This window comes from Aphis gossypii, unplaced genomic scaffold, assembly GCF_020184175.1.
Source record: "Aphis gossypii isolate Hap1 unplaced genomic scaffold, ASM2018417v2 Contig00940, whole genome shotgun sequence".
In the NCBI taxonomy this organism is placed as follows: Eukaryota; Metazoa; Arthropoda; class Insecta; order Hemiptera; family Aphididae; genus Aphis; species Aphis gossypii.
In genome coordinates, this window is record NW_026083373.1 from 1 (window position 1) to 22,416 (window position 22,416).

Genomic DNA, 22,416 nt, shown 5'->3' on the forward strand with positions numbered 1-22,416 from the left:
GATTTCAAAAAGAAGCATCATTAATTCATATATTTTATTTGGTATTTCCAATATTCCCTGCATTTATAACCTTAAATTCAGTATTATACTCAATAAAGTATCCATGAATTCCATTTATTTTCTGGAATATTCAAAGAATTCTTGAATAAGTGACCTCAAATATGTATGATTTCAAAAAGAATCATCATTAATTCATATATTTTTCTTGGTATTTCCAAGATTCCTTGCATTAATAACCTTAAATATGTATGATTTCTAATAATTTCTCAATTAATTCCATTTTTTTCTGAACTTTCCAAGATTCCCTGCATTTATAACCTTAAATTCAGTATTATACTCAATGAAGTATCCATGAATTCCATATATTTTCTTGAATATTCAAAGAATTCTTGAATTAGTGACCTCAAAAATGTATGATTTCAAAAAGAATCTTCATCAATTCATATATTTTTCTTGATATTTCCAAGATTCCTTGCTTTTTTAACCTTTAATATGTATGATTTCTAATAGAATCTTTATTCATTCATATATTTTTCTTGATATTTCCAAGATTCCTGGCATTTGTAACATTAAATATGTATGGTTTTTAATATTTTCTTAATTAATTCCATTTTCTTCTGAACTTTCCAAGATTCCCTGCATTTATAACCTTAAATTCAGTATTATATCAATGAAGTACCATGATTCCATTTATTTTCTTGAATATTCACAGAATTCTTTAATAAGTGACCTCAAAAATGTATGATTTCAAAAAGAAGCATCATTAATTCATATATTTTATTTGGTATTTCCAATATTCCTTGCATTTATAACCTTAAATTCAGTATTATACTCAATAAAGTATCCATGAATTCCATTTATTTTCTGGAATATTCAAAGAATTCTTGAATAAGTGACCTCAAATATGTATGATTTCAAAAAGAATCATCATTAATTCATATATTTTTCTTGGTATTTCCAAGATTCCTTGCATTAATAACCTTAAATATGTATGATTTCTAATAATTTCTCAATTAATTCCATTTTTTCTGAACTTTCCAAGATTCCCTACATGTATAACCTTAAATTAGGTATTATATTCAATAAAGTATCCATGAATTCCATTTATTTTCTGGAATATTCCAAGAATCCTTGTATTAGTGACCTCAAAAGTGTATGATTTCAAAAAGAATCATCATTAATTCATATATTTTTCTTGGTATTTCCAAGATTCCTTGCATTATTAACCTTAAATATGTATGATTTCTAATAGAATCTTTATTCATTCATATATTTTTCTTGATATTTCCAAGATTCCTGGCATTTGTAACATTAAATATGTATGATTTCTAATATTTTCTTAATTAATTCCATTTTCTTCTGAACTTTCCAAGATTCCCTGCATTTATAACCTTAAATTAAATATTATATCCGATAAAGTATCCATGAATTCCATTTATTTTCTTGAATATTCACAGAATTCTTTAATAAGTGAAATCAAAAATGTATGATTTCAAAAAGAAGCATCATTAATTCATATATTTTATTTGGTATTTCCAATATTCCCTGCATTTATAACCTTAAATTCTGTATTATACTCAATGAAGTATCCATGATTTCCATTTATTTTCAGGAATATTCCAAGAATTCTTGTATCCGTGACCTCAAAAATGTATGATTTCAAAAAGAATCATTATTAATTCATATATTTTTCTTGGTATTTCCAAGATTCCTTGCATTTATAACCTTTAATATGTATGATTTCTAATTATTTATCAATTAATTCCATTTTTTTCTGAACTTTGCAAGATTCCCTGCATTTATAACCTTAAATCCAGTATTATACTCAATGAAGTATCCATGAATTCCATATATTTTCTTGAATATTCAAAGAATTCTTGAATTAGTGACCTCAAAAATGTATGATTTCAAAAAAAATCATCATTCATTCATATATATTTCTTGATATTTCCAAGATTCCTGGCATTTGTAACATTAAATATGTATGATTTCTAATATTTTCTTAATTAATTCCATTTTCTTCTGAACTTTCCAAGATTCCCTGCATTTATAACCTTAAATTAAATATTATATCCGATAAAGTATCCATTAATTCCATTTATATTCTGGAATTTTCCAAGAATTCTTGTATTAGTGACCTAAGAAATGTATGATTTCAAAAAGAATCTTCATCAATTCATATATTTTTCTTGATATTTCCATGATTCCTTGCTTTTTTAACCTTTAATATGTATGATTTCTAATAGAATCTTTATTCATTCATATATTTTTCTTGATATTTCCAAGATTCCTGGCATTTGTAACATTAAATATGTATGGTTTTTAATATTTTCTTAATTAATTCCATTTTCTTCTGAACTTTCCAAGATTCCCTGCATTTATAACCTTAAATTCAGTATTATACTCAATGAAGTATCCATGAATTCCATTTATTTTCTTGAATATTCACAGAATTCTTTAATAAGTGACCTCAAAAATGTATGATTTCAAAAAGAAGCATCATTAATTCATATATTTTATTTGGTATTTCCAATATTCCTTGCATTTATAACCTTAAATTCTGTATTATACTCAATGAAGTATCCATGATTTCCATTTATTTTCAGGAATATTCCAAGAATTCTTGTATCCGTGACCTCAAAAATGTATGATTTCAAAAAGAATCATTATTAATTCATATATTTTTCTTGGTATTTCCAAGATTCCCTGCATTTATAACCTTAAATTCAGTATTATACTCAATAAAGTATCCATGAATTCCATTTATTTTCTTGAATATTCAAAGAATTCTTGAATAAGTGACCTCAAATATGTATGATTTCAAAAAGAATCATCATTAATTCATATATTTTTCTTGGTATTTCCAAGATTCCTTGCATTTATAACCTTAAATATGTATGATTTCTAATAATTTCTCAATTAATTCCATTTTTTTCTGAACTTTCCAAGATTCCCTGCATTTATAACCTTAAATTAGGTATTATATTCAATAAAGTATCCATTAATTCCATTCATTTTCTGGAATTTTCCATGAATTCTTGTATTAGTGACCTCAATAATGTATGATTTCAAAACGAATCATCATTAATTCATATATTTTTCTTGGTATTTCCAAGATTCCTTGCATTTATAACCTTTAATATGTATGATTTCTAATTATTTATCAATTAATTCCATTTTTTTCTGAACTTTGCAAGATTCCCTGCATTTATAACCTTAAATCCAGTATTATACTCAATGAAGTATCCATGAATTCCATATATTTTCTTGAATATTCAAAGAATTCTTGAATTAGTGACCTCAAAAATGTATGATTTCAAAAAAAATCATCATTAATTCATATATTTTTCTTGGTATTTCCAAGATTCCTTGCATTATTAACCTTAAATATGTATGATTTCTAATAGAATCTTTATTCATTCATATATATTTCTTGATATTTCCAAGATTCCTGGCATTTGTAACATTAAATATGTATGATTTCTAATATTTTCTTAATTAATTCCATTTTCTTCTGAACTTTCCAAGATTCCCTGCATTTATAACCTTAAATTAAATATTATATCCGATAAAGTATCCATTAATTCCATTTATTTTCTGGAATTTTCCAAGAATTCTTGTATTAGTGACCTAAGAAATGTATGATATCAAAAAGAATCTTCATCAATTCATATATTTTTCTTGATATTTCCATGATTCCTTGCTTTTTTAACCTTTAATATGTATGATTTCTAATAGAATCTTTATTCATTCATATATATTTCTTGATATTTCCAAGATTCCTGGCATTTGTAACATTAAATATGTATGATTTTTAATATTTTCTTAATTAATTCCATTTTCTTCTGAACTTTCCAAAATTCCCTGCATTTATAACCTTAAATTATATTATATCCATTAAATCCATTTTTTTCTGGAACTTTCCGAGACCCCCTACATTTATAACTTTAAATTAGTATTATATCCAATAAAGTCTCCATTATTTCCATTTTTTTCTGGAATGTTCCAAATAATCTTGTATTTGTTAATTCAAATAAGTTTTATATCCAATTAAGTTTTCCATTTTTTTCATTTTTTTCTGGTTTTTTCCAAGAATGCTTTTATTATACTTGAAAAATTCCATATTTTTGAAGGAAAATCGTTACAAAATGGAATAATAAACTATGGAAACTGTAACTATAATAAATTGTTTGTTTTACTAATCGTTTTTGATCCTACGTTGTATTTAACACTTAAATAATTCCATATTTTTACATATATATATATATATCAATATATATTATATCAATGCAAGCATTGGAATTTGAATATTCTATTCACAGTTAAAAGAATTTTTTGCTAGTTTGGATATACCTGCATTTCGTAGTTATACTTATGAGTCGCGTTTTTCTAAAATCAGTAAAGTCATTGATGAATCTGCTTGGAAACAAATGCAACTTGCTTGTTTTGAGGAAAAGCGATTGGCATTAGAAGCTGGAGATTTTGATTCGGACGGAGTTCCTATGTGTCCAGTAGTTTCCGATGGTCAATGGGGAAAACGCAATTATAAAACGAAATACAATGCGTTATCGGTAGCAGTAAGCTAAAATAACTAATGTATTTATTAATTAATCATCCAATTAGATTTATACTTTTTAAATGAATTTATATTTTTGACTTCATAATCTAACACAAAATATTGATTTTGAAAGGCTTCTATTATAAGATTTCGTTCAAACAAAATGTTATTCGTTTGGATAAGAAACCGTTACTGCTGTATATGTGAGAGATCAGGTACATTAAAATTAAAGGCTAACGAACATAATTGTTTTTTAAACTGGCGTAAAAGTGCGACAGGAATGGAAGCAGACGGTATAGCAGAAGAATTTGCCAAAAGTATAGAAATGCATGGGTTAAAATATAGTAGATTAATTGGTATTATTATTTTTCCTTCAATTTAAATAGTCAATATCATAAAGCATAAACAATACTTAAAATTATAGGGGATGGTGATAGCAGTGTAGTCAAACGCCTGAATGAAATAAAAAAAATTGAATGCCGAAATCACTTGTTAAGAAACTACAGCACTAAAATAATGCAAATTACCAAAAATTGTAAATATCCTGTATTATTGAGAAAATTTTTAAGTTCAAATATAACAAAATTCAGTATTGCAATTAGGATGGCAATATAATATCGCAAAGAGTTATTAGAAACATAATCACAAAAATAAAAGGTATACCACTTTTTTTTTTATATAAATTTTAGAATATAAATTAACAATTTTTTTTACTTTAATAAATGTAGGATTTATATTTTATATTAATCTATACTACTATATTTCTGTGTGTAATTGCGGGTTTTCTAGTGATCGGCGTTATCGATCAATGTGAATCGACCGTCGTCCGTATCTAGACCGGTCGAGCGATATTTATTTTTATTAATTAATTGTATTGTGTGTGTGTGTGTATGCCGATCGGCCAGACGACCTGCGTACAGCTATTATATTATAGTCAGTCTTGAGATACGTGTCGCGATGACCGTTTCTCCATCAATAAAAGTAATAAAGGAAAGCATTATTTTTTTGTTAAGTATTACGATTTGTCTACGTTTATATGAACCCCTCTTACATAAAAAAAAAAGAACTTAAAGAAGACATACTGAACAGTCCTTACCACATTTTGGGACAGCATGAAAAATGTGCAGCTTACTTTTGTAAAAAAAATAATACTGAAGAAAATTGTGTCCCAGAAGCAGAAAAGTGCGGCCGAATGAGTGAAATATCGATATTAATAAAATGAGTAGTTGACCATGCAAGCAGTCTTATCCTTGATCTTACCAATAATTTGTGCGAGCAATTTAACAATATGGTAAATAAAATATTGGTGGAAAGAGAATACATTTTTCATTAAAACAGTCGTACAGCACGAGGATAAGAGCTGCAATCATTTCATTTAACTTAGGCGGTTATTTGTTGAGAGCGATTCACAAAAATATCATGAAAAAAAGTCCAGGTAATGAATTAAAATTGTTTCGGGTTTTTGCCAAATGTCAAATTCATAAAACAAATAGTCAGGTGTTTTTCATTATGTTTTATTATTATATGTTTCATTGTATTTTACATTATTATTTATATATTACATCAATTTTGATTATAGGCACAGTAGGAAAAAAATTTCTAGCAATGAAAAATAAAAAAAAATGTGTACTGTATCAAAAGAAGACTTCAATTTCCAACGCGTCGTGTGAAAAAAACCAAATGTACCGGTCCTGATGAATTTTATGGCCTTGCAGAACCTTTAGCAGCAGAAGAAAGGATGACCACACAGCTCATGATAGAAAAAAACAACAATAATTTATTAAAAATTTAACGTTGACACAAAAAGAAAGTGAAGTATTAGAGCTAGAGACACGAGACCAAAGTTGTAATCAAAAATGGTATTCTGAAAGGCGAAATCGATTAACAGCGTCCAATTTCGGAAAAATTATTAAAATGAGACCCACAACATCGTGTAGGAACATAGTTTATGAATTACTATATAATTCATCTACTTTTAATAGCAAAGAGTCAGTACAATGCAGGTATAGAAAAAGTATGGAAAAGTTGGCTATTGAAAAATTTGAAAAAGTAACAAATTTAAAAGTAAACCATTGCGGGTTGCTTATAGACAATATATTGCCATATCTAGGAGCATCGCCAGGTAGATAAATTTAATTTAATTTATATTTAATTTAAGAAATGTAATTTATTTCAGATGGAATTGTAGATGATAACACAATTTTAGAAATTAAATCACCTTATTCTACTAAAGATTGTATCAGTTTACAAGAGGCTATTCACACTGGAAAGGTATAAAGAGTATACCTATTTAATTTTGTAAATTTATACTGTATTATAATAATATCTATGAGCAACTATATTATTAAATTATTTTATAAATAACATATTTAACTCAAAATGAAAATGGGCAAATATTATTAAAAAAAGACTACAACTATTTTTACCAAATTATTGGTCAGTTGTATGTAACAAAAAAACATTATTGTTATTTTGTAGTATTTACAAAACAATGGATACATATTGAGAAAATAAAATATGATCTTAACTTTTGGCATGCAAATATGGAACAAAAATTAAAAAAGTAAAGATATTATACATAAATTATTTAAATAATAATTCATAATTTATATTTTTAATTAACATTAATTCTTTGTTTAATAACAAAATAATTAAATTTTATATTAAAGATTTTACTGCGAATGTATTTTGCCAGAAATCATAGACCCGCAATATGGAAAAAGAATGTCAAAAAGTGATATAATTGAACCGGATTTTATTATAAAAGTACAAAACAAAAAGTTGTCTAATGTTAAAAATATAAAACAACGTCGTACACAACCCGAACTATATTAAAAATGTTTTAATTTTAAAATACCTAAATGTCTTTTTAAAATTAAATTTGGTAGTGTTTTAATTAATTAATTATCAATATCGTTATTATTTTTAAGTTCTGAGTTTCTGACTGCTCGGTTAAAACTTCTTTATTGTGTTATTAGGGTTATTATAGATAGGTACCTACCTTGCATTAATATAATATTATTTTATATTAATATAAATATATTTCTATATAGGAGTTAATATTATGATATATATTAGATTTTAATACACGATAATAACCAATATATTGTATCATGCGGAAGTGTTTAATATTAATTATTATAGTATACTATATTATATATTGATGCGATATAATAAAATATTGGTCATCACAACTGATTGTCATTATAACCAAAATGAAAAAAAAATGTTAATAAGAAGAGTGTTAGGTAATAAATAGATTGCGAGCGCTCCACGTATAACGCATATTGTATTACAATAGTACATTAAAATAGGTACGCTACTATCAACACGACTGTCTTTAGAAGTTTAGAATAATAATGTGACTGTCTCATGAACACGACGCGCGGAGCCCGTCATCGAGATAATGGGCGCGGTTATAGCTTGTCACGACGGCGGCGATTCCGCGCGCAACGCCATCTCTGGAGCTTTGTATACGTTTTAATTTTACTATGACGGCCTCTTAATGATTTCAATATTTTTGAAGAAAAATCGTTTTAAAATGGGAATAAATTAAATGAATTTAATAACCGTAATGAATTGTGTAGTTAAAGAATTTTTTTTGATCCTATGTTTAATATAATACTTAAAGAATTCCATATATTTGAAGGAAAATCGTTTTAATGGGAATATATTATGAAAAAAATTATAACTATAATGAATTATGTGGTTTACGTATCGTTTTTGATCTTTAGTTGAATTTTACACTTAAAACATTCAATATTTTTGAAGGAAAATCGTTATAAAAAGGGATATTAAACTAAGAAAATCGTAACTGTTATGAGTGCTGTGTTTAAAGTAGTATTTTTGATCCTATGTTTAATATTACATTAAGTTATTCCATACTTTTGAAGGAAAATTGTTTTAAAATGGAAATATGTTATAAAATAAATTATAACTGGTAAAAATTCTGTGGTTTACGAATTGTTTTTTATCCTAAGATGAATTTTACACTTTAGGCATTCCATATTATTGAAGGAAAATCGTTATAAAATGGGATAATTAACTAAGAAAATTGTTACTATAATGAATGCTGTGGTTAACGAAATATTTTTGATCCTATGTTTAATATAATACTTAAGGAATTCCATATTTTTGAAGGAAACCGTTTTAAAAGGAGAATACCTATATTACAAGAAAAATTTTAACTGTAATAAATTCTGAGGTTTACGAATTGTTTTTGTTCCTATGTTTAATATATAATACTTAAGGAATTCCATATTTTTGAAAGAAAATAGTTTTAAAATGGGAATATATTATAATAAAAATTATAACTGTAATAAATTTTAAGATTTACGAATCGTTTTTGTTCCTATGTTTAATAAAATACTTAAGGAATTCCATATTTCTGAAGGAAAATCGTTTTAAAATGGGAACTTATTTTAAGAATATTGAAAATAATATGAATTCTATGGTTAACGAATTATTATTGATCAAAAGTTGAATTTTACTCTTAAGAAATTCCTTATTTTTGAAGGAAAATCGTTATAAAATGGAATAATAAACTAAGAAAATCGTAACTATAATAAATTCTGTGATTTACGAATCCATTTTGATCCTATGTTTAATATAATACTTAAGAATTTCAATATTTTTGAAGGAAAATCGTTTTAAAGGGGAATATATTAAAAGAATTTAATTACCCCAATAAATTCCGTGGTTTACGGAACCTAAAGTATACTATACTACACTGCGTTCAGTAACATAAGATTTTTAACGTTTAAAAATTAAAGATATGGGTTTTAACTATACGCGTTAAACTCATAACAAGTTTGTATAAGTAGGTATATTAATTAATATACCTATTTGTATAAGAGTTTAAAATTTAATTCATGATTTTCCATAAGTTTGGCTTACAATAGGTAATTATAAAAGAAGTCGAACGTTGGCAATCAAAAAAAAAGGTTATCCTTGATTTAAATTTTTATGTAATTTTTTTAATTCACTCGTAAAATAACGATTTACTATTAAATAATTTTAGATTTTTGTTACCTATAGTTAATAATTACTAGTCGTAGAAACTTGAAACATACCTACACCAGTTGTTTAAATTGACATTTTCTGTACATGATTTAATTTTTGGGTATTCAGGTCATTAAAACATAAACCACCTTTTTCACTACCCAATTTAAAATATAATATATTTTATGTATTATATCCTGGGCTGACAAACCATCTCTGTTCAGAATCGTTTTTCGTATACAATGATACTTATCATTGGATTCAAATTTAAGTAATTTAACACTCTTACATATACATAATTCATACGGCGCGGCGTCTAATGCACAGTAGTGCGGTACCCACTTGACCGTGTTTTGTTTTTATTCCGGAAATTTGATAATTTTTCCTCGGATATAACAATTAATAATTCATAAATTTATCTATAATTGGATACCTACTCAAATTGAAAAAACTCATAGGTACTTGATAAAATGTTCACCGTGTATTATATTTTCTATACTAAAAAATAATTAAACACAATATGATTTACCGATTTTATGTATATTATATTATATAGGCATTTATAATATTTTTAATTTGCAATAATTTTATATCTCCCCGTAAAAATATACACAAAACACAAAGTTATTAAATAATCTTACAATAATAAAACAAAAACTTATTTTATAAACACAAGGTACGAATAATAATACCTAATAATTATTATTATTGTTTTTATACAAGATAAGTTTATATGTATGTAATTGAGCGATATATATGACATACTCGGGAAAATGAGCTTTGAACAATATATTGGTACACAAATTAATGTTATATTAATTGTAATCATATTGTACTTCAAACGACGAGAAATGAAACCCGAAAACCTCGACCACAAGAGTGGTTAATTAATAAAATTTTTATATTATATTTTTTTAACAATAATAAAATCATAATATCATAATGTTTACGTTTAGAGCGCATATTTGCTATACCCTAGCTCATTAAATATATATATTATATAATATATTGTATAATAACCTACTACATTTTGTTTATGAAAGTGTAAATATCATGTTTGCATTTCTTAAATTGATCATGGTGAAAACAAACTGCACAACTTTTATGATAATAAATTATATAATATTTTAAAACCTAATAAAATAATAAGTTCCTCCGATTAATAATTATAATGATATTAACTATATACACGAGTCAACGAACGAAAAAAAAACACATAAAATAATAATAATTAATAACCAATGATAAAAATAATAATAATAATAATATGAGAGTTTTTCCACAAAAGTAATATATATATATATAAGTATGTATAATAATATATTAATCATAATATTATATTATATTAATAATAAAAACTTTAATTTGTAGACAATACATTTTGTCGTTCTATGTACAAGAAGACAGTATTATACACGTCACATACTTCACGTATAAATACGTTCGGATAATTACATAATAATAAAAATAATAAAGATAACAATTATTAGCATTGTCGAAGCCGAAATATGTCAACGCGGAGAAGAAATGACTCGTTGGTACTTTCAAACATCCATGAAAGTCGCATTTTTATACAACATTTAATATGCGCGATTATGTTATGATCGTTTTCACCACTTAACGTGTCACACACTTGTCGGTTGATATATATATATAGATAGAGAGAAAGTTCAGTATTTATATTATATAAAATAATAATAATAATAATAATATAAAATTAATAATAATAACGACAAACTCATCGAGTCACCGCCAGTCACATCTATTACATCCCTCGTTATTAATTTATGTACATCGCAATAGATCTCGTATTATATATAACCTAACCAGCGAAGGCAGAACGGGCGGCACCTGAGCGATGGATTTTCGGTTTTCTCGTCTGGCGGTAGTCCGCACAGCGCCGTCCCGTTGTCCCTCGAACTATTACTATAAGCTTATTCGTCGTCGGCCACGTAACCGGCGTTAGCCTTGGCGGCGGTTCCATTACCGTTGGACAACACGGTGGCGCTCATGGGCGCTGGAGGGATCGTCTTCTTGGGCTTCTTCTTTTCGTCCTGACTGTAGTGCGCTGTCCCTTCGAGGGACATGGTCTCTTGACGGTGCGAGTTGCGCACCAGACACCCGAGGGCCAATAGCAGCAACACGGCTCCTGAGGCGAACAGCGCGTATTGCAGTGCGGCTTTGGCCACTGGCGGTGTCTGCGTGGCCAGCTTGAGAAGTTGGATCACGTTGTCGGGCAGTTCGTCGATGCCCTGAATTGGAAATAGACAAAGACATATTATAAATGTGTTTTACGGGTGTAAGAAAATAAGATACACGGTTAATTGTATGGTATCCCTTCGATATTATTATCATTAATTATAAAAAAAAATATCCTATACAAATGCGAGTGTTCCACACTCCTACATAGTCATTCACAATAATTAATCAAGTTTAGTTGTGGATTTAAAAGGAATCAAAGAGAGTCTCTCTAAATATTCTACCACCTATAGGTTTATGGAGTGTTTGTAAGTTCCTTCAAGAAACGTACTAGATGAAAATCACTAGTTTTCTCAGGTCTAATTTTTTTCTTTGATTTCTATCGCAGCACTACAGTGTCACATACTCATAACTTTTTTGTAAAAATCGTTTCGCTTGAAAAAAACCTCTCAAGCTATAGTTATAGTTAAGAAACTAAATGTCTGCAAAATAGACAATTATTTTTTTTAAACGTAACTTTTTTATATATATTTTTTAATATTATTAATTGTTACAAAAATAGTTATTATTTGTTTTTTTAAACTAAAATAACTTTTTTTTTTAAATCAAAAAAATAAATAGGTAAATAAAAACGCTAAGACACAAAAAAATTATTTTTGTATCATACACAAATTTGATTTCTTAAATTACTATGGAGTATAGCTACTAAAGCTTGAGTGATTCTTTTTATGCAAAGCTGTTTCTTATGTTTTTATTTTTATGTTATAATTATGGAACAATTAAAAATGAATTGCTAGGGGCTACTAAAACCTTAGCTAATGTCAACTTTTAGTTACTAAATAAGTATTTATATGAATATATTATTTTATATATATTCTAATATATCATTAAAATTGCCTATATCAAACGCCTTAAAAATACACTATAAGAGTTGAAAAATTTTTGTGATGACTGTAGTATTACTCATATAAGTTAAATATCATATGAACCTAACATGAATAAACTAAAAAAAAAAACAGATAAATATATTGGCAAAAATAGTAATCGGTATAATGAGTATTTAAGGTAATTTAAAAAATAAATTTGAGTAGTAGATACTCAGAATACACTAGGCATTTATCTTAATCTGTAATACACACCTCTTCGAACCATATTATCGGAAACACGATGTCTGGGAAGGTGGCAACTTGTTTGATATCTACTACTTGACTCACAGCAAGATTAATTTGCACACGGGCTCTGGCACGCATGGCCACTCCCATTTCCTATACAAATGAATATTGCAAGTTATTAATGTCGGTGATTTAAATCATACAAGTATTATAATATAAGAAAATGGTCACTCACAGGTTGCACATCTATGTAAAACTCGTGGCGATCAGCGTCTGGCTCGTCCATTCCAAGAACGGCTTCTCTGAGTCGTGGGTCACCCATGTAAAAGTGAGGGAAAGACAGCAGCACCGGAGAGTCTGCAAACAAATATAGCATTTATATGAGTATCGGTACTTAACTCGTGAACATTTACATGTGCGTGCGTAGATAGAGTGACTCACCGTATTGACACAGGCTCACGTTGAACGTTCCGTGAGGTGCACACTGTGGAAAATTGGTTTTTGTTGACATCATAGGCATTGATGTGGTAGAACTGCTAGAACTAGAAGTACTATTAGCACTGGGACTGTTCAGTGAAGGGCAATAGCACTTATTCTCAGGCTCGTGGTCCGGATCAGCGAACGCTCGGTGGTCAGGACCGAATCGATACGCTTTCACTCCTCCCTTACCTTCAACTTGCTTCTTGAATCTGTACAAAAGGAAAATCAAGATGATAAATTAATATTTTTCCTATTAGTAATATAATAAAATTGTATAAATTAACATCGAGTATGTACTTTTTATAACCACCTAACTTTGGTGGAGAGATAGGTAAAAATAATATATCTAGTGAAGGCAAAATTGTTTGATATGTGTAGATACATCGTAATTAGTGATTACTATAAGTTTCATAAATCATAATACGACTAAGGACTTGATAAATATTATAATATTCTCAGTCTGAATTATCCGAACTCGGCATTAGGTACAATATATATTATATATATTGGTGGTATGGTACTCACACTAGAGGTAGTTTTCGACACATATCCTTATCGAAGACATGTAGAACTGTATCAGGTTGGATCCTGGGAGGGAAAAGAGAACCATCGCTTCCGCCAGACATACGATTACATGAATCGGTGGTCCAATGTGGCAAATGTGTACGTCCGTTGAACTTGTCCAGGGCGGCGAAAAGCCGGATATCCGTGGCACCAGTGAACACGGTCATATTATCACGTGAAGTTCCGTTTTTCTGTTTTCAGAGTTAAGTAAGAGGTAGAAGTCAAACAGGAAAATCCAGCACGACATGAAAAGAAAAACAACAAGGTTAGATTAGTTCAAAGTAAGTGTGTGACACACAAATTATTGATAGGTATTATGGATGACAATGCGGTGATGGCAGTGAGTGTATACAATATATTTATTTCAAAATGACAAACAAAAACAAACAGACAAATGGTGATTATAGTGCGGGGTGGTTGCAAAAAAAAAAGTAAAACCAACAGTGCAGTGTAGACTGCAATGAGTCGGTGTCGGCGGGTGGGTAGGCGGCGTAAAACCAACGGTGGGCTGAAAACGACAAGAACTCGCTTGTGTCAACAGGTTGGTGATCAAAATGACTGCACGTGACACAGCTGCAGTGCACGAGGTTTTGACAAAATATTTTGGTCCTGACCGGTCGTCCCATTAGTGACATCCTGGTGATTTTGGTTGGATGCACCGTCAGGTACCCGCGCTCTGGCTGATTGTAGTCTTTAACCATAGGAACCCTCTGGATGATGGTTGACCACTTACTTCCACCAAGTATAATGTTGGTACTGGCTGACAGAATTCCATCTAGCAGTGGACCGTCTGCGGACAGGAGTCGGTCCAGACGCAGGTATCCTAACAGTTCGGGTAGTGTTTTCACATCATACTGGTCAACGATGTACTGGAGCTATGTGGTATACACACGACGTAGTGTAATGTACATATTTATTAAAAATGCGGTTTCAAAGGGTGGATAAATGATTATGGAGAAAATGTGCTCAAATAAAATACATTTCAGTAGTGGTAGAAATTACTCAGAAATAAAAAAAATATAATAATTTTATGTTACTTGATTGGTACAATATATATTATTTAAGTAATCAAATAATGCAAAAATTGCGCTTGCTGCAATTTTTAATTAATTTCTTCCGTAGTTCCGTCATAAACATAGTACCTACATTTTTAGTAAACGACAATGGGTTTTTTCACTACAGTTTCATAACATGTTTTATTTGATGAATGGGTGCATGTACTTAGAATGTATATACTAGAAAGGTGGATAATTACTAGTTAATACATTGTTTTAATCATATGAACCTAGGTAATAATTCCCAAGATAAAATATAGGGGACTATCAAATAGATTTCTAAAAAAAAATAATTTTAGATATTTTAAGTAGTAAGTATTTCACGGGGATATATATAGGCAATTTAGATACATTATTTCAAATGCATGTTAACTAATATGCTTTTAACAACATTTAAAACTTATCTCACGTTAATACCACTTTTTGTATACTATTGTAAGTTAAACAGCGTAATTTAATAAGACTGTGGTTTAAATCCACGGAGGAAAACTGATGTTATTATATTTTAAGACTAAAACTACAAAAATTGTTATAGATACCGACCCCATACATCAGACCAAACTCTTCGTACGGCAACTTCTGTTCCTTGGGCACTACATCCTTGGCCAGTTTCAATAACGGATCCTCGTAACCCCACAGCAGTTGACCGACGCTCACTTCGACGAACGGTTTCACCTTCAGAATGTCCATAATACTAGCCATGGCCAACCTCAAAAATCGAGCGGCGTGTTTGCTCTGCGATGTGGCTGACTGTTATAATAAAAGAATATTTATAATATGTCTAACTAATTCACAATTCTTAAAGGAATCAGTAAAAGTGTGTGGATGATATAATATTATGGGTGTATAACTCACCAACATCGGAATGTTTGGTACCACAACTACATCGTCTTCAGAACCAACGCTCTGCTCAGGGTCGAACCTATAAACCTTTTGCTGGTTGTATGTCAGAGTGCCATTGTCGTGGAATGTGAGGTTGACTTTTTCCCATGTTTCCCTGTAAGAACGGATTTAGTTAAAGGTTAGTCATTGGTATAAAATGAGACAAAAATGTTGAACGAATAATATACTACAGAGACTATTTGACAACATAGACCGTACAGTATAATACTATAATATATATTATTTTATATGATATTATACTCACACGTAGACGAACGGACCCAATTCATCCAAGATTGGCTTCTCACGGACTTCACCTGGAGCGACTACATTCAAAAACTCATCGGCATTGGTGACATTGTATACGTACACTTTTAATAAAGGCCGCACAGGTGGTTTACGCCACATCTCGAACGTCTGAGAACCGGGCCGCAGGGTGATTTGCTATAAAAAACACAATCGATATTAGTCGTTAAAATTATGGTTTTTTAAAGTTATATAGTAAAAATGTAGCTATAGGTAGTAAAGTGCCTCCTCCCATTAAAGTAGTCGTTGGGACTGTTAGGAGAGTATAGTGTATACACCTTTAACCCTTTATGACTTGTCCGAATTGGATAACTTTATAGTATAGGTGATATAAAAATTCTAAATTTTAGCAATAGCTAGTAAAAAAATTTTTAGGAAATAGATATTTATAGAAATATCTGTAAGTTATAATTTATCTAAACTGTAATATTTATTATTTATTAATGTTGTGAGTACTGAGTGTTATGACTTATGAATAGTAATAAGAATACTCAAATTCAAGTATACCTGGTATCAATACCCTATAATTCAAATGGTTTATGATTAAAACCGATATTTTTAATTTTTAAATTCTTATTAAATTGTCAAATAATCTAAATCATATCGATATTGTTGTACATTTTATAAAATAATAGGTAATAACTTAATTTCTTAAATGCAAACAAATAAACAAAATATAATTTATCAAAATCTGCTGTAATGAAAATGTCGCAATTACAGATAACTATACAAACAAAACGCAACATTCATTCATCTAAAGACCATAATATATTCGTCGGGTTACATATAAAATGTAATAAATTGCTAAAATCTAGTTGATTGACCATAGGTCATTTAAATCATATTTAAGGAACCATTAGCTCGCTATTTATTTATTAAATATTTAGTGATTATTTATACAACCTGCTAATAGAATATTAACATATAATTTATAATCTATAGACTATAAATGTGACTTAAACGACATTGCAATACCGTTTAAATAACTAATTAATTATGTTTCACAGACAAATTATTATTATCGTGGTGTAAGCAACTTATCAATTCTTTAGTCAACTCCCTCTCCCTATTTTTTTTCCGTTAATCGGTCTTACAATTTGGTGGATAATGTGTTGTTGATATTAAATTATAATATACCTATAATATAGTAATTAATTAATAAGATACTCACGTCATCGATAACCAGCTCAACTGCTGCCGTGAAAAACGCCACCACTAGAAGGCCGCCGACCAAAAGGGCTACGGCTATTGCAAGTACGACCCCTAAAAATGTAAACAATTATTAATTATTATATTACAACATTGATTTTCTAAGGGAATATATATACCTATATATTGGCTATAAAACAAGGACACGGTATAAAAAAGAGGAGCTGCAAAATTTATTCCGGTTTTATTGATAATCATTTCACAAAAATAATAGGTAATATTTTTTTCACGGATCAGTCCATACACAACACATTATATATATATTATAAGTAGGTATAAATGAGCTTAACAACAAACGCCGGGAACGCGGAACGAAAGCCATCCAGATAGTTCATTAAGTTGAAATGAAGAAACCGGCTACGGAGTCCTTGCCGCGGCACTCCGATGTCACGAGCGCGGAAGCGGAAGTGTCGGCGGCCAGGTTACTTGCCTGCCAACCGTTCATATAATATTTGTATTGAGGGATTGTACACCGACGCACGACGACATAGGTATATTTTTTATTGTTATACATAGATACGCAATGCGTGTGCTATTTTACGACGCACAGCATTGAATCACCGACGACGGAAATATGGATTTCCGATGATTTCCCATGATGACCTTTTCCTACAATAATCGGCCGAGCTGAGTCATTTCCGCCGTCCCCGAATTATCACTATCACATGCGTATAACTATGCAGTCATCTTCATCCGGGTACTGACTGTTCAAGTTTGGCGGCAAAATGAGCCGTGAAACCCGAAATGATTATAGTCAACATGATTTAACGTGTGTTATAATAGTTATTTTATAGTGCATTATACACGTTTTATGAACATCGGCGGCGGTGATGTTTAAATATTAATGATATATATTATTCAACGATTGTATCTACGGTGCTATATGATTATAATAATTTTTTTCGGAATAAAATTTTTATCATCACGATAACGACTTTATAATAATAACTATTTTTTTTCACCGCAATAACAGAATAATTGTGCGTGTATCTTCCACAAGGCTGGGCTAAACATAAATCGATCGAAAATTAAAATTACCTTTTTGTTAGTTTCAAGAATAATGATTTTTTTTAATGATAATATCGTGAACAAGTACATTGATGAATATCAAAAAAAAAAAAAATAACAATTATAGGTAATATACTAATATGTATATGAATTATGTATCCGTACATTTACGCACACGATAATTCGTTTATTAGATTTACTTAAGTATAAAAAAAATAAAATTCAACAATCACCGAGAATATGCAAATAATTAAACACTGATAATGCAATAGTACATGAACAAGTTTATTTTTAATAGAATTCCCTTACTGCTGTACCCTCATAACAAGTTAACTGCCTTGAGTATCATATTTGAATTTTATAGGTTGGTGTAAAATTATGATTGGTGATAGCCGATAAGTGAATAACATTTTTGATTCACAAGGTTAATTTTAAATGCTGATTTAAATAATGGTAAGGCAGTCAACTTGTAACCCAATATTTTTTATGAATGTGAACTCTGAGGTTAGGTATAGACCTCAAATTACCCACAAATACACAAACATTTTTCAATTTTTTTTAATCACACGTATACATAAATTATACATAAATATTATTGTGAATAACGTAGCTGTATCCTGAGTAGCTAAAGAAATGTATAAATATTATGTTTGTTCATATGTTATAAGTTTAGGCCAAAAAGCAATTAAATCGAACTGTCAAAACATGTTTCCGTCGATGGTGACTTGTTACAATAGAACAGTAATTTATTTTATTTTTATAGAGGTATAATTTTTATTTATGTTTAGCTAGAGGCTTTTTATCACACATAAAAATATGTACATATCCATTTAATTTGTAATTAAAAATGGTGATAATTATTTTTTTAAAACATAAACTAAAAAGAACACAAACAGAATAACAACACACGGACAAAAACAACCTTAGACATAAAATAAAAAAAAAATAGATTAAATTCTCTTCTTTCCAACAAATTAAACAATTTTAATCTACTCAAGTCACAACCGATAAAATGTGCAACACGTGTTTTTTAAACGAATTTCGTAATAACGTGAAAACGTAAATAAAATAAAATAAACTGCCACCGTGTAAATTTCTTTGAAAAATATTACGTATCGAAATGTACGTAATAACAATATTATTATATTTCAGATACGTCGAAATTGCCTATGTAATACCCCTTAAGAATCGTTACACTGTTGTACCCGCAAATCCGCAATTATTATTAATGTAGCACCTAGGTACTTTTTAATATTGTCCGTGGTCGGTTTCGCAAGCCACGCAAAGACGATGCGCTGAGTTAATACCGCTGAAAATAAATTTCAGCGTATAAATTTAGGGAAATTATAGGAGTTCGTTGAAAATTGAACTCGATTTGGACATGATGAGTACTCACACTTATAAAAAATGTACGACAGATATATTATTATTTATATTATAGGTATACTTTCTGATTATAACGAGCGTGAAGCAACCCAGTTGTTACAACTGCGCTGCTGATAATGATACACCTATCATAATATGGAAATAAAAAAAGTGTCTATCACATCGTTAGCCAAGTCGTCTACGTACATGTATAGGTATTATATTATTATTATATACGCTATTCGCATTCTGCGTCGGTATATGGGTATTGGGTACAAACCACGCGTACAGCCAAGCCGTAAAAACGAATTAGGTATACTCGCAAGTCCGTGCGGGCGCGCATAAGGAGTTATCTAGCGACTCGTCGTTTACCAGATTTTTGTAGATCTGGGAGAGAGGGTCTCTCTACGATTCACCGAGTGATATTTCAATCCAAATAATATATTATTATGCTCTAACGAGCGCTGTATGGCATACAACGCGTTCAGATTAGGACGACTTAGGTACCCACCACAGTATCTCGACGAAAAAGTATGTCCACTTAACATTATAATATAAGCTACGTATCGGACGTGCAGTAAGCTCGTCCTCGGACCTAATTGTATAATCCGACACACACACAAACTCGGCAGTCATCGTGAGTTTATATACGGTCGTAAATGGTCGTGTAAGCAGCGTCAACCTGGCGTATAATTATTGATATTAATTTATGATGATGATAATACGTGAGATATCAGCCGAGGACATCGCGGACGTTTGCGGTCACAGCGTATACCGCTGCGGTATGTTATACCATTAGTTCGCTTGACGTCCTTCTCCGCGAAAACTAGTATATTAGTAGTTATACATTGTTATTGCGATGACATTCCGGTTTTCTTTTTTCCCCGTACCGCGTAATATATATCATCATTCATTTTAATATATAATGTCATTATATTATTATTACTATTATCATTATTGTGTACTTAAACGGTAAGAATATATTATAGTCTTTCCCATATGGTCGTATTTTTTTTTTTCACTTGTTCCGAGAGCGGTGTTCACCTCCAAAAAAAAAAAATAATAATATGAACACTGCCGAAAAACAAACAAACAAAATGACGATTTTCCGCAAGTTTTTTACTCGCTTCCGTCGCTTTACCGGCGTTAAAGGCCGTCGCGTGACAGTCAGAGGTCGACAGCGTTTTTTTTTTATCGTCGAAATATTTTTCCGCCCACCGCGTTTCGTTCCGCAGAATAATGAGTGTACAGCAGCAATGAAAACAAAATCGGAAATACGAAAAAAAAATGTCGCCCAACCTTCTGCTTTGCACGCGGAATATTACGAAATACCTACCATGTTAGTATATTTTTATAAGCGAACAATGACTACTGTATACGCTACACATATTTGCAAGTTGCAGCAATAAAACAATTATACACGATTATTATATTATATCATTATGTTATACTATGTATTGTGCACACGCGCGCTATAAGTCAACATTTCCGAACACGCACCGCGTATCGTCCTAATAAATTTTATCATTACGTACGGCGATGAGATCGGAGTACCTATCGTATCGTATAGTTTTGGTGGTGTCATCAGCGTGCGGCGTCCGTGACCGATATGAGACGGCCGCGGGCTAGTTGTCATGATGAAAACCGAAAAACAAATAAATATGCAATAGCGAAATGCCGCTGAGGCTCGACATAATATTATTATTATGACGTAATAATTATGTTATGATTAAAAACGCAAACGGGGGCCAACCGCGACTCGAGTCTCATAAAAGTATGTATTGTTTTCGTTATCCGCCGGAGCAGCGTTGACCGTCATTTGTCATGAATCAAAAGCACCCATAGATCTGGCCTATGACTCAAAAATTAAAAGATTCTGTGTAATGACTTTTAAGTATACAATAATATTGTTTAAACATATTTAGTTGAAAAAAGTTCAATATCTACTTGTTCACTTGAAAAGTGTTTTATATCAAATCATTTACTACATAGAACCTTATTAAGACAAAATGAATCGTAGTAGATGAACATATTTTGATTGTTATTAACTTATAAATAACTAGTATATTTTTAAATTCAATTAAAACTTAATAGAATTATAGTTTATGTGTATGTTGGAGTTATGAGTTTCTAAGTAATTTTTTTTTCAAATACATAATTAAATTTTTTGATACATCAAAGAAGTAGAATAATTTGATACGAGCGTATATTCATTTTGAACATTTTCAGTTTCATAAACCCCGACACATAGAGCCTTTTCTTTGATGGCGTATATTATATTGTATAGAAGCTGACACGGTTGATGGAAGGTTCGTGATAAACAATAATGAATTCAATCGCTATAGACTTTTTAAAATATAAGGAGATTGCTGTCGTTGTGTGTAATTAACAACTTCATATGAAATATGGTTAATAATAGTTAGCTGTATAATAATGAACTTGTACAGTTAAAACTTATTAATGTTTAGATACTAATCTTTTTCCATGTTAAAAAAAATATCAAAACATACTGCGTGGTTGTATGGCGGGTAATTAAAATGTATAGTATTACACTAAGGACTCTTAATAGTGTTCTACTTAAACCAAACGTAATGAATTGTATATTGACCGCGGTGTGTGTATGTATTCGTAAGAAAAGCATAATATTATTATTGAACTCGTATGAAACTTAAAATGT

The 22,416-nt window shown here is 29.8% G+C and overlaps 1 protein-coding gene and 1 pseudogene across 1 annotated transcript; one reads left to right on the plus strand and one right to left on the minus strand.

The window, feature by feature from the left end:
- Positions 1-6,173: 6,173 nt before the first annotated feature.
- Positions 6,174-7,488, plus strand: LOC126555609 (uncharacterized; annotated as a pseudogene).
- Positions 7,489-10,080: 2,592 nt separating this feature from the next.
- Positions 10,081-17,579, minus strand: LOC126555608 (scavenger receptor class B member 1-like). The gene is made up of 10 exons (XM_050210506.1): positions 17,486-17,579; positions 17,329-17,420; positions 16,117-16,295; positions 15,825-15,966; positions 15,513-15,719; positions 13,876-14,105; positions 13,312-13,559; positions 13,106-13,227; positions 12,898-13,023; positions 10,081-11,811 (listed from the first exon to the last, which is right to left on the minus strand). The coding sequence occupies exons 1-10, from the start codon at positions 17,562-17,564 to the stop codon at positions 11,494-11,496; spliced, it is 1,743 nt and encodes a 580-aa protein (XP_050066463.1). The 5' UTR covers positions 17,565-17,579; the 3' UTR covers positions 10,081-11,493.
- Between the last annotated feature and the right edge of the window lie 4,837 nt (positions 17,580-22,416).